Consider the following 13,864-nt stretch of genomic DNA (forward strand, 5'->3'; position numbering starts at 1 on the left):
GATATCTGGTGTACATATTCCTCTCCTCCCTGCAGTTCCCCAGTCTCCATGGCTTTTTCCCCTGGGCAGGGGTAGTGGGGATGGAGTGGAGGTCTGTGACTCCTTGCAATGCCTTTTTGAGGTCACAGAAAACTGCTGGTAAAAGATAAGGAGATGTTTCTATTAGAGAATGCTTCATTTCTACTATTATAACTGGAATATGTTGAATTCACATGTGCTCTCAGCTGAGAAACAGGACCTGATCTTCTGCTACAAATAATTTAATTAACCTTCATTGAGACCATTGTAGAAGCTAATTTTGAATTTCTATTAGGATTAATTTTTAAGTATATGTGATTTAAAAATCTTTACTCATCCCTATAGAAAAGGGCCTGGCAAAAAATTTAAAAAGTGTTTTGTACAAGTATAGTTTGTTTTTTTATTGCGGGCAGCAGTGAAGCTTCAAGTTCTCCCTGTCTTTTCCAGCATATTTTGCGTAATACTAACCTTTTTGTAGGAAAGCAGGATATAAAACCTATATATCCTATAGCATTTTGGGATGATCAAGTGGATTGGCCTCTAAGATAAGCTATTTGTGGGATCATTAAAAATATTTTGTAAGTGAGAAAACCAGGGCCAATAGCTTATGGGTGAGGCCACTGCTGCTGACTTCCTACTCATGCATCTCCTCTAATGCCTGCATTCACACCCTTCCACTGCCTGTGTTTTGACACTTCTGCTCCCAGCTGCATATGCTGCCTAGTGCAGCTGGAAGAGGGCAAGTGGGTAGCACACAAAACATCAGTGTTGCTGATGGCCTTGGCCTAGCTGCACCCACCACCCAGCACCATCAGGAAAGGGGCATGCAGGCATTGTGGGCAGCTGTGACTGCAGGTGGTGGGACAGCTTGCAAGCAGGCAAAGGAAGGATAAACAGGCATGGGGTTAGACAGCAAGAAGGGGAGCCTACTAGTAGACACTCTTTGCCCAGGACTCCCCAAAACCTGGAACCAGCCCTGAAGATGATGATTGTATGTCAAAACACAACAGGCCTTTTATACTTTTAGGGAAATTCCTCAGATGTAGATTCTTATCTTTGCCCAAGTACAATTTACTTAGGCTTGATTTCTTTAAGTAGGTAGAGGAAAGCATCAACTAGTCACCCTTTACATACACAAACTGACACAGTAAAAAAAATTATTTGATCCAATTGAATGTGTTATGGCTGTTCCATGTCCCTATCAAGCCAGATTGTCTAACAGAATCATCACTAGTTTTAGGGATGGAAAAACTTGTATACTTCCTTCGAGGCAGTCCCAGTTACTTAGAAAGAGATTAACTTATTCTCAGATTACACCTCTCCATTAGCAACCAAACCTACTTTTCTTTTTTTCCTGTTATCATGATACCTGGCAGCTCCTCATCTCCAGTAAAATAGACATCCAATACTACATTGATATGAAGCAAATTAAGGCCAGGAGAATAGCAGAGGAAATTTCTTGAAGTGGGAGAGTTTGCATTTGATAACAAAGTTTAAGGTTTTAGCATACAAAACAGTGGTCAAAGACCACTGAAAGCCACATCTTCAACCTTGGACAAAACTCACAATTCCAAACATTAAGCCAGTTTGGTGTAGTGGTTAAGAGTGTGGGACTCTAATCTGGAGAGCCAGGTTTGATTCCCCAGTCCTCCATTTGAAGCCAGCTGGGTGACCTTGGGCTAGTCACAGTTCTCTGGAGCTCTCTCAGCCCCACCCACCTCACAGGGTGTTTTGTTGTGGGGATAATAATGGCATACTTTGTAAACCACTCTGAGTGGGCATTAAGTTGTCCTGAAGGGCGATATATAAATCGAATGTTGTTGTTGTTATTATTATTATTATTAATGTTAACTAGAACTTATGAAGCTAGTTTTACAAAAAATAGAACTTTAAACTAAGAATTATATGGGGTAAATTGGGTGGCTGGCACACCTTAACATCAATAAAGTGCTGTCAAATCCAAAGCAAAATCATGATCAGATATACTGTTATCAAAACCAAGTTTGCAGTCAGCAAAATTATTTCTAAAATTAATGCTTAATCATCAAACATTAAAAAATCCTAAACAGCAATAAGAATTCCATGACAGTTCCTCTAACATCTCCTCCTCCACTGCAACTTCTCCCTTATCTCATCCATCCAAGATACTTCTTCAATTGCATGTGGCCGATTATAAAGTTGTGTTAAGTTAGATGTCATTGTTGGGAGGTTGCCACATACCCAATATTACACATAGAATTAAAATGTAATATCCCACCTGTGTTGACCACAAAAAAGTCTAATACTGCTTACAATAATATATGTTTCGCTATCTCCTTAGACTTGACTTATGACAATGACTTGCCAAAGAACCCTTCCAAACCTCACAGTAATGACAGTGTTTAGGAGGAAGAATGCAGCAACCAAGCCACTGCTATTGATTGCATCCCAAGGTTTGCACCATTAAATATACCAGCTGGCATTTTCCTTCAAAATTTTATATAGCACTACATCCACTAAGCAATTTTAATTAAGATTATCAAGTCTAATAATCACAAGTCAGATCAGATTCAAAATATAACCGATTATTGAATAAAGAACACAGAACACAACAATGCAACTACTTAGTATGCTAGGCAAAAAGATATGTAAAGTACATTCATATTGCTATAAGCAGGAAACTCTAGAGAGGCTTAAATTCAACATAACGATACAATATTTTTATGCTTATATACATGTCAAATAAACATCAAATGCTATATAAGGTGCGCAGTGATTCAAGTAATCAATTAAAAACAAATTTATTTACCGTGGGGGACAGGAACAAAATTCATGCTCACTAAAAATCTGAGGCTTGCAAATAAAGTGAAAAAGGCACAAATTAAATAACTTATTTTCAAACTGACTGATGTTTGGTGCTGGAATCATTTGTCTTTTATTCCATTCTTCCCATTATCTTTCAGGGCCTGTTAGGTACATTAGACTGAAAGTAATAGGCCCCAGGTTAGCAGGTGAGTTTTGTGACTGAGTCAGGTATTCCATGTCCCAGACTGAAGGACAAGTTGGGAAGGATTAGCACAATGCTCTTTAAGCAGAGTATTAAGCAAAGATCCATTTCATTATTGCATTCTAAAACACAAATGGTCAGATACAGGCTACAAATATATGAAACTGCTTTACTAAATATTTAAATTGCATTAACACTGAGTCCAACTTGGTTTATCCCACTATTGTTTAGTCTGTCTGGTAGGGGGTTCCAAGGTTTAAAGCAGATGTATTTCCCAAACTATGCTACCTGAGATGGACAGTTCATAATACTATTCCTGTATCAAAAAGGTGTCTACAGCCATTTCCCAGCTATTTTTGCTCATATATATCAGAACGTAAGCAGGGAAGAAGTCATCTCAGTGAAGCCAATTGTGCTAGTGCAGAATCCTTTGGTGCCATTACTGAAGCCTGACTACTACATCACCCCAACCATTTTCTCGGACTAAGACTGAATAGATCTAGCAGATGATAAGTCTGTGGTATGGTATCAAATCACCCCTTGTTTGTGCACTTTGCTTAAAAGCATGTATTTTTACCATGCCATCACCAACCATCTGTATCATCATTTCAAAAGTTTATGTTATGAATATTTGAACCTGGGATGTGTAATGTGAGCTTGGGCATCTAGCATTTTGAACATTAGTTGACCCAGTAAAGGTTAGCTCCTCATTTGCTTTTTCATTATCGATCTGAACACTGAAGGGCTAGACAATACCACATACGCAGCACTAGCAACAGTACAGGGGAACACATGAAAGCTTCCCAGCACTGGAGTACTTGGTTGCAATTCTGTGAGTTTAAATGTGGGGGTCATCTATTCATTTTTTAAATACCACCCTTCCTTCAAGGAGCTCAAAGCTACCCCCCCTTACTCTATCAACCTTATGAGGCAGATTAGGCTGAGATAGTAACAGGCTGTGTGCAGAGGGGGGGGGGCTTTGCATCCGGATCTTTCAGATTTCTTAGATGATTATATCGCAGTGGCCCTTTTTAACAAACAAAAGCCTGTTGATTTGGGCATGTGCTAGTTTTAACTCTCAATTTCCTGAATTCGTACATCAGATTTCAGAGCAGGTAATATAACTACAATACACTTTTTGAAGCTCATAAAAAGCTTACTGGAAACAGCATGAAGGAAGCTTGGCCTAAGTTTTAAAAATCAGGTAGATTTTTCCTTAATACAATCTCATCTTCAGAAAAGGGTTCAGTGTTAAGGCAACTCAAGAAAACAGGGTACTGTACACTGTAATTCCTTTAGGCAGGCCCAAAATTATACATTGTCACTGTTTAGCTAATCATTGAAAAATGTTTCTGCTTGTTCTGGAAGAAGTGCATATTAAATAAACCATGTCATCAGTTAGCGTCCTGCCCCCCTGAGGAGTGTGTGATCAGACAGGAAGCCCCAATTATTTATTTACGTCCATTTATACCTTGTCTGTCTCCATGGGGGCCCAAAGAAGCTCACATTCTCTCCCCCACTTTATTCTCACAAAACCCTTGTGAAGTAGATTAGGATGGCAGTGTATGACTGGCCCAAGGTTATCTAAGCAGGCTTCCATGGCAGAGTGGAGACTGGAACCTCTCTCCCCCAGATCCTAGTCAGACATCCTAACCACTACACTACTACTGTATATCAACAAAAGTTACTTCAAATAGAAAACAAATTGCTTTTATTTGTGTTGGTTGTTGAATATAAAATATCCATTCAGCTAGTAGACACATGTTCAGCAAAGCCTCTGTCCTTTAATGAAGCATCCTGCCAAATATTTCACATTGAACAAATAATTCCTCTCGTTTTCCTGTATGATTCAAGTAGCCACAAACTTTCAATATCATCCCTGTAAAGCAGTAGGATACAGCATTTGCCCTCATCACTTCAGATCTCTACATTTATATTTCAAAATAATTTTACAAGAAAGGGACCAAGAAATAAGACAATTTTAAACCAGAGGTGGATTCTTCAAGAATAATTTTTTAAAATGTCACATATAGAGCAGTGCTTGTAGTGCAGAGAGATGGAAAACTCCTGATTTTAACATTTTACTTATCACTGAATAGAGGATACAGTTGCAAGCTGTTCAGGCCTTTTTTCACTCTGGCTCTATCTATTTTGCATCCACGTGAAATGTGCTGGCAAATTCAGATCCCAGACCTCAACTTAACTGTGTTTTAGAAACTAAATGCCTAACTGGCTATACTACACGTGCTAATCCAATAGTGTTTAAGTTTAGACTATCAGTTTCAATCTTCAGCAATATTTTGAAAACTAACTGAGCAGTAGGAGTAGTTCCTAGTACCTAGTTTATAAGATTTAGTGTTAAGTAGTCATTTGAGCAAATGAAAATATAACCTTTGTTCTAGGAATGTGCCTGAGGATTTAACAGAATAGGCTAATGCAAATGGTCAAAGACAAACATACTTTTCTAAGATTTATATTTTTCCACCTGCAAACTGTAGCAAAACATGATCAGATTTATTATGCAGACAGGGATTCCTCTACATTTATAGAGAATTTAGGTATGTATAAATAGAAGAGCTCTTTAGGAAAGGAAAAACACTTGAGAAATGCATAAAACCTTCAATTTTGAACTCGTAACTCCCAACGGCAATGGTTAAAATGATGACAGTCATTCATTCCAAGAGATACCACAGCACCTTAAAGTGGCTGATCTTTCCCCCAGTAACATTTTTCACATAACAATGTGTTAAAAGTTACAAATACTGATATGCACAAATAACTAATTCCTAAGAAAAAATATGTACAGTACTGCAGCATAATGAACGTGGTATCTGCAATAACTTATTAGCCAATTTTAATATACATGATACCATTAACATTCTCCTGCCAACGCACAGGTAACGGATGTTATCACAGCCCTCTGTTTTGCACATTACCTGGTGGTTTCTTGGTTGTAACACACAATGCAGGCTTTTTACTTTTAAAGACTTCTCTTGTGTTTAAAGCTAAATCAGTGAAACAAGACAACAGTGCAAGAGGCGCAGAGATGTTATGTGTTCACATAAGAGTTCTTTTAGGTAAAGTGTCTATAAGGCTATAAGAAAGGATTGGTTGATGAGCTTCCTGTTGGAAACTGTCCTGCTGGTGCACCTGCCTGGAGGAACAAGAGGGATAAAAGTCACACACAAAAACGTACACAAAATTTATTATAACAAAGTTTAATATCTGGAAGATTCCAAATGTGGTAAGATGCATCACATCAGAAATATTACTTTTGTAAAAATAAGAAGAATCTGTATCTTATTCCAAAGGTTTTTAATTCTGTTGTGCTTGGAAAAAGAACTCTTGTAGCTTGGTGCTAGGGTCAGTACTCTATTGTTAGTTGGAAGTTAAGAATTCTTTATATATTAGGGATATTTGGCATCTAGAGACCCCGCTCTTAATCTCTATGCAGAATTTCTTAATTTGTCACCTGATCCCTCCCCCTAATACATGTGAACAAAAAAATCCCAATACTGAAAGGCTAACATCAACTTAAATTGTGTTGCATCCATGAGTGTTCATTCACACTCTACCTTGGACTGGCAGCCCTTAATTTTCTTCATTCACTTTAACTGGAGGTCTGGCCACAATACCCTTTTAGTGACATTGGGAAAATACACACACACATAAGAGGCAGAGCTGATCCAGGGTAATTCTCCCCTTAATAGATATGAGATAAAAGATGATAAAAGTGAAGGGGAAATGCTTTTAAAAAATCTCTTCAGGATCAACTATGGCTCCAAATGCACAGGAAACTTCAAAAGTAAGGTTCAAATATATTCCACGCCACTCAATGAACAGCCTTATTAATCCATATCTACAATGTAATATTACAACTTCCTCACACCAATTTGATACAAACAAATAAGCATGAAGGTTGACTTACCATAAAAGGATTACTAGATACCCCAACAGCTGTGACTTGCCCAAATGGTGTTACTACTGGTTTTGCTTGTCCGAATGCAGCGAAGCCTGCACCTTTGCAATAAAATAGCCAAAGTTAACTTTAAATTAGTAGTTAAGTACATAAATGCACAATACTAGAAAACTACTTTCAATTCCCAGCAGTTAACATCTGGGGAGAGAGCCATGCATTCTGCTCAAAATGAAAGGCAAAGTAAACAGGGGTAGTCAATGGGACTGGATTCTTTGTTAACCTGCTACCATTTTGCACATTCTCTTAAACCATGTAAATTTTAACTTCAATTGCCCTCTGAGTATTTTAGGCCAGCAACCCCAACACTCCCTTGCTTCCACCCTTTCAATCTGCCTAAGTGAGTATGAAACCCCCAAAAACTAACTAGGAAAGCCTAAGCTAATCTAACAGCTCATTATCATTCCTGGGTTTCAGAGCAAGGAATCTGAGAATATAAAAGATGTCAAATGTCCCCCCCCCCTTCTATACTACTAGAGCGATCCCAATACTATAACATTATATTCAGAAAGCCAGCTGGTGACAGGGTTCCCAGGAGATGGAAACAGAAGGCAAGCAAGGCTGTCTCCAGAGATAAACAGCCTCAACTATCAAGGTGTTCTCAACTTACTGCTATATTCCCACCTGCTGAAAAATGTAACAAGAAAGCATTTACCATTAGGTTGCTGGGCGAAAGCAGCCTGAGGAAAGGCTGCCTGGGCTGGGAATGCAGGTTGTTGGAAGTTACCACTAAAGCTAGTTGGAAGACTGAATGAAGCAGGTGTTCCAAAGCCTGCAGGCATGCTCATGGATGCTGTGCCAAATGTTGCTGCTGGTAAGAGAAATGTAGCATTGTTACTTTCCAGGTATGTTTTACTGTTGTTATAAAGTCTCAGTAAGCATTTCTACAAGTTCTTTACAAAGCAGCCAATCACATGGACAACCTGAAAACAAACTTCTTGATTTTCCAAGGAACACAACCAAAGTGTACTTGGTTTGCTCCTCATGATCTTTCTGATCTTTTTGTCAGTCCCTTTCTAGATATTTCTTCTTCTAAAAGAATATGAAAGTTAGATATTCACCTGCCTTGGGAACATTATTTGGGTGGACAAATGGCATGAAATGTTTCAAATAGATCAAATAAAATATTACAGGCAACCCTAACTAGGACATCTCTGAAGAAAAACAATCTAATACACAGTTTCATAAATGTCACAAACTACTCCAGTTTAATAGTTCACAGAATCAGAGTTGACCATACAGACCTTCTAGTCCAACCGCCTGCCCAATGCAGGATAAGCCTAAAGCATCTCTGACAAGTATTCATCCAGCCTCTTCTTGAAAACTGCCAGTGAGAGGGAGCTCACCACCTCCCTAGGCAGCTGATTCCACCTTTGAACTACTCTGACCATGAAAAAGTTTTTCCTAATATCCAGCTGGTACCTTTCTACATGTAATTTAAGCCCACTGCTTCGGGTCCTATCCTCTGCTGCCAACTGGAACAGCTCCTTGCCCTCCTCTAAATGACAGCCTTTCAAATATTTAAAGAGAGCAATCATGTCCCCCCTCAACCTCCTCTTCTCCAAACTAAACATTCCCAAGGCCCTCAGCCTTTCCTTGTAGGGCTCAGTCTCCAGACCCGATAATCCTCGTTGCTCTCTTCTGCACCCTCTCGATTTTGTCCACATCCTGTTTGAAGTGAGGCCTCCAGAACGGCACATAGTACTCTAGGTGCAGCCTGACTAAGGCAGTATAGAAAGGGACTATGACCTCCTGAGATTTCGATGCAATGGCCCTTGTGATACAACCCAAGACTGAGTTTGCCTTTTTTGCCACCGCATCACACTGACTGCTCATATTTAGTTTACAGTCCACTCTTAAAGAACAGTTCTTTCAGAAACAACAAGTTAGATTCTATGATTCCCTTCCACCAAGCCTGTCTTCACTTGAAGTGTTTGTCTGTGTAACCAATGTGATTTTTTTAACTCTGGAAAGTGACCCATGAACCCTATCAATCACTGCTTTTGAGACTTATCTCAATGTCATAAGCAGCTTACTGTATGGTTTGGGACCATGTTGTTCACAAAAACATTTAAGCATTTGTCTCATGAACTAGATTTGTGGATCCTGGTCAGTCACTATTTAGTGACTGGTGCAATTAAATTCCAACACAGATGAAAAACAGTAGGAGAGGTTCTAGTAACAAAATAAAAACAAACCAACAGGTAAAGTCCTTCAATAAATAATACAAAATCTATTTCTCAAAAGGTAAAATTGTGAATGATGGTATATTACAAAATCATCTCACATACACTATGTGACAAGCACAATAATTAGTTCACTACAGAATATGGCAATAAAACAAACCACTGCATTTGGCAATAACATCTACACATATACAGCTTCATGATGTGAGAACAGTAAAAGGAGGAGATGAGCTCCCAGGTATGACTCATTTTGTATTACTCATTTTGATACTGATTAAAATATCTTCTTCAGAACATCTGATCATAGCAAAAAAATTCCCATAATTGGTTGAAATAAAGACCAACATCCCATGAGTTGTCACAATGGTAACTGTTCCTTACAATGAGTCTATAAAATTGTTTACAGATAACGTAAAATCATCTGGGCATAGAAGCTCCAAATGTGTATGTTTTATAATTGCTTTACACAGCAGAGAATTAATGACTACTAATCACTGTTTCTAATCAAATGTAAATTGCGCAACTCCTCCATTAATGACTCCACATCGGTTGTTTGAACATCTCTTAATATACATTAATGATATATGTTTCACAATAATTAAAACATCACAAAGATATATAAATAATCGTAATGTCTGCATCATAAAAATACATTGTATTATATAATTACAATATAAAATTATTTCGCAATTGCAGGCATTTAAACTTACAATAAATGTAACGAGCCTGAACAGATAAATCTCACAAAGACCTTCTTCCAAATACTGTTTGCCATAAAGACGTAAACTGCTCAATTACCAGATAAAGGGTTCCAATATTACCGAATGCAATTGTTGTGAATCAATTATTGTGCTTATTACATAGTGTATATGAGATGATTATGTAATATACCATTACAATTTCACCTTTTGAAACATATTCCATATTGTTTATTGCAAGTCTTTACCTGTTGGTTTATTTTTTCTTTGCAATTTAATTCCAAACCATGGCATCCATCAATTTAGTCATAGCTAGCCAGGAAAGAGATAGCATAAAAACTGACAGAAGTTATTTGTAGAATAAAGCAGCGCACACAAATAAAAGATAGGCAAGATACATATAATGCACTGACAAAACTTTCACAAGCTACTATTAGCAGAGTGGATACAACAGTGAAGCTTGCTAAAACAACAAATCCAAACACACTGTGACAATATGCAATGGTTTGGTATAATTGTTTCACTTGAGCTACTACAAACACAAGCTTCAACACTCATTTAATTTTTAGGGCATCTATTTAATGTGACCATGGAAGCAGATGTAACATTAAGCTTGCAATCCTAAGCACACTCACTTAGCAGCAAGTCTAACTAAAATGAATTCCATATAATTTCCAAGTACATATGTTTAGGACTGCAGGGCAAATCTTAGGACTGCCACAAATCATCATCCATGCCCACTCCATTTTAAAATATGGAAAGAGGGTTGAAAAAGTTGTTCATGCAGAGGAACCAGTCACTGGCAATAAGCTTCCACAAGCAAACAGTTAGCCACATGAATCTTATATAAAGTGTGGCTACCTACCAAAGTGAGCCTGAGGAAATATGTGAGAATGCATTGCTCCTGAGAGGCCTTATGGGGAAGTCACAAAGAGACCAGACAGTGTCAAATGGTGAACAACCACTTGTAAAAACGATGTAAACAATATTTAAATACAATCTAAAATGTAACATCTGAATATTTTTTTAGAATTTCAGAATCCACATCCTGAATCGACCTGGAAGTATTTTTCAGGATTGGTCTAAACTCACATTGTTAAACAAAGTCAAAAGTGTTCCTTTAATATACACATCATATTTATATTTATATAATTACCACAATACAGTAGTTGGTTAGCGCTTGTAAGAGCAAGAAGAAATGGAAATGAAAGACCATTTAAGCATAAGTGCATTTGGATTTCATTAGTATAACCTAGGTGGATGAAAAGCCATAGCAAAATTAAACATTTGATTTCATCAGGCATGAGTACAGTTAGCATGTTAGTTTTCTTCCAAATTCTCAAGATATTGAATTAAAGACAAACACATTAATTTCTACTCAACATCCTCTCAGCATGTTTTCGTTTTCTAACCTGTTGCTGTTCTGTTACTGGTTTGGAATGGGTTCGTTGAAGGTGCTACAGAGGCTACAGGGGCAGCTACAAATGGATTTGTAGAAGGTGTTGCTGAAAAATGAAGAATTGGCACAATAAAAAATGTATACATTCCTCATATTTACCACTAAAAGATATATTTTAATAATTTTTTTTACTATAATAAAAAGGAACTTAGTTTGGTATATTAAAAAGCATGCAACATTGCCTTTAAAGATAGTTATGACCTACTGATACAGAGTCAAACTACAACCCCAAACCTTAAAACTGGCTCTGCAAAAAAACAAAACAAAACAAAAACACACAACCCAACAAAAACAAACCTGAAAAGCTTAATTTTTACAATACCTCCAAATGGGGCAGGTACACTTGACGATGCCGGCTGTGTCTGTGTATTACCTCCTGGTACTGTTCCAAAAGCATTACTGAAAACAATTAAACATTCAACAACACCACAGTCAATTATTAAACAGACACCTACATCTATTTATTTTATGTGAAAACACAGAAGGCTGATTATCACATATCAAAAAAACGTGATTGGTGCCATTTAGCTGCAACTATTTCTACTGCACAAATCAAAAGTTAACTGGTAAGCAGGAAACTTTATCGGCCAGTAACAAAAACCATGCAAAGCAGCAAGACGCACAGAGGGGAGAATACCTTGGATAAGCTGTCAAGCATAAATTTGCACTTGCAGACATTTTATAAGATTAATTTATTTTCAAATACCTGGTACCACACATTGCAAACCTCTTATCAAAAGTTTTAAGCCAGTTAAAGCATCATAATCAAGTACTTATACAAATAGTGTATCACTGACCATGTAGACATCGAGAATACTGAAAGGTATTCAGTCATCTATAGTTGTATTCTACCAAAATCTAGTTAGCTAATGTTGAGCCTTTTGATTTAGTAAGTCACTCTACCCTCCCCTCCACACCCACTTCATTCCATAACTGAATCTGCAAATTTTAAACTGCTGTTTTTAAAGATAATGTTTGCATTTATTCTAGTGTATTGTTTAATTTTTGCTGTTTGTAAACACAATTGGTTTACATTAACTTCTAGCAAGAAAGAGTACCTGCTAACATTACTGGTGGAAGTATATGCATTACTAGAGGTTGCTGTGGAGCTGAACACACTGTCTAATTCTGCTAGAGCTGCATACTTGTCTGAAGATGCACTTGGCTGACTTGGGGCTGACACAGCAGGACCTGCTGATGCTGTACTGACAGCACCGAAACCACCTCCTTGCTCGCTACCACCTAAAAAAAAAAAACATACAAACACAATCAGATTGAAAGTGTACAGGCAAGATGATATCTTAGATGTGCAGTCAGATGATAACAGAGGCAACATTTTAAATGGTTAATTTCTTATTGATAAAGAATTGCAAGCATGGTTCTTTCAAAATGTCTGCCGAATCTTTTTTAGAAAGAAGAAAGTACAATGCCATTTTTTCAGGAACCAGATTACTTTCATGTACAGAGAGAAAGGAAGTTTATTGCTCCACATAGTGAGTCAAATTAGGCATTACCACCCACCACCACAAATTAACAATTTATAAGAGAGTCGTTTCTCTTTTCCTTCAAGGAAGGCCATACAAGTATACCTAGATTTTAAAAACCCAAGTAGAGCCCTGTATAGACACACATCAAAACAGGTTTCGTGTTTTGCAATAAATGGAAACCAACAGCCCTCCTCTAATGTTCCCAGATTCTGGTCAATAAGTAGTTTCCTTGAAGAAAAAGTTCTCATAATTCTCTTCATTAGTATATGACTTTACATGGTGAATCCAACTTGTAAAGATGCATGATGTTTTCAAGATACTAAGAGCTGCATCTTACAAACCATGAGCATAAAGGCTTCTGCCAACTTCCAACTGTAGCTCTTTGAAGGTCTTGTGGCTACTAGGAGAAGAGTCAGGTAGCAAAGACCCACCTTCTTCTTGTGCATTTTAGGATACAAACCTAAGCATATATGCTCAACAATTATATAAGAACACAAATGAATATATGTCAGAGTTATGCTTAATCAAACTTTAGTCTTGCATATCTTGAAGAAAGACCAAGGTAAATATCAAGGAACCCTCACATTCATACCCCACATTTGTGCAAATGGAACAAGAACTGAAACAGTGGGGGTGATCAATTTTTGCCAATTCTGCCTCCTTTCCTCCAAATGCTGCACTGCATATGGGAGGGCACCTGAAGCTCAAGAGTGCCTTTTCAGGGAGTGCAGTGAACAGCAGAAAGGTGATAAAACCCCTTCGGCACATTTGTGCCATTCACAGAAGACTGTGACTTTTACAAGAGAACCATAACTTCCAAATTAGCTTAGCTTCGTTAATGTTCAATTCTATTCACAGCCCTCATTCCCTGTCACTTAATCTTAAAATATATGGTATAAGTAGAAATAAAAAAGGCAAGAGTAGTCCCCTGTGCAAGCACCGAGTCATTATCGACCCATGGGGGGAAGTCACATCATGACGTATTCTTGGCAGACTTTTTATGGGGTGGTTTGCCATTGCCTTCCCCAGTCATCTACACTTCACCCCCAGGAAA

General features: G+C 37.7%; 1 protein-coding gene across 8 annotated transcripts in view; it reads right to left on the minus strand.

The window, feature by feature from the left end:
• Window positions 1-57: 57 nt before the first annotated feature.
• The window catches only part of AGFG1 (ArfGAP with FG repeats 1), a 43,286-nt gene continuing 29,479 nt past the window's right edge, over window positions 58-13,864 (minus strand). For 4 of the 8 annotated variants that reach the window (XM_054982459.1, XM_054982458.1, XM_054982455.1 and 1 more), the window contains 6 exons: window positions 12,382-12,565; window positions 11,646-11,722; window positions 11,277-11,369; window positions 7,636-7,791; window positions 6,933-7,024; window positions 2,567-6,158 (listed from right to left, as the gene is read on the minus strand). In XM_054982459.1, the coding sequence (XP_054838434.1) occupies window positions 6,099-6,158; window positions 6,933-7,024; window positions 7,636-7,791; window positions 11,277-11,369; window positions 11,646-11,722; window positions 12,382-12,565 (662 nt within the window). In that variant the 3' untranslated portion in view covers window positions 2,567-6,098. Of the gene's footprint in view, window positions 136-2,566; window positions 6,159-6,932; window positions 7,025-7,635; window positions 7,792-11,276; window positions 11,370-11,645; window positions 11,723-12,381; window positions 12,566-13,864 lie in introns of those variants that run through there. The other 4 variants (XR_008597290.1, XR_008597291.1, XM_054982457.1 and 1 more) reach the window with 4 other exon arrangements.

Source organism: Eublepharis macularius, chromosome 6 (assembly GCF_028583425.1).
Source record: "Eublepharis macularius isolate TG4126 chromosome 6, MPM_Emac_v1.0, whole genome shotgun sequence".
Taxonomy (NCBI): domain Eukaryota; kingdom Metazoa; phylum Chordata; class Lepidosauria; order Squamata; family Eublepharidae; genus Eublepharis; species Eublepharis macularius.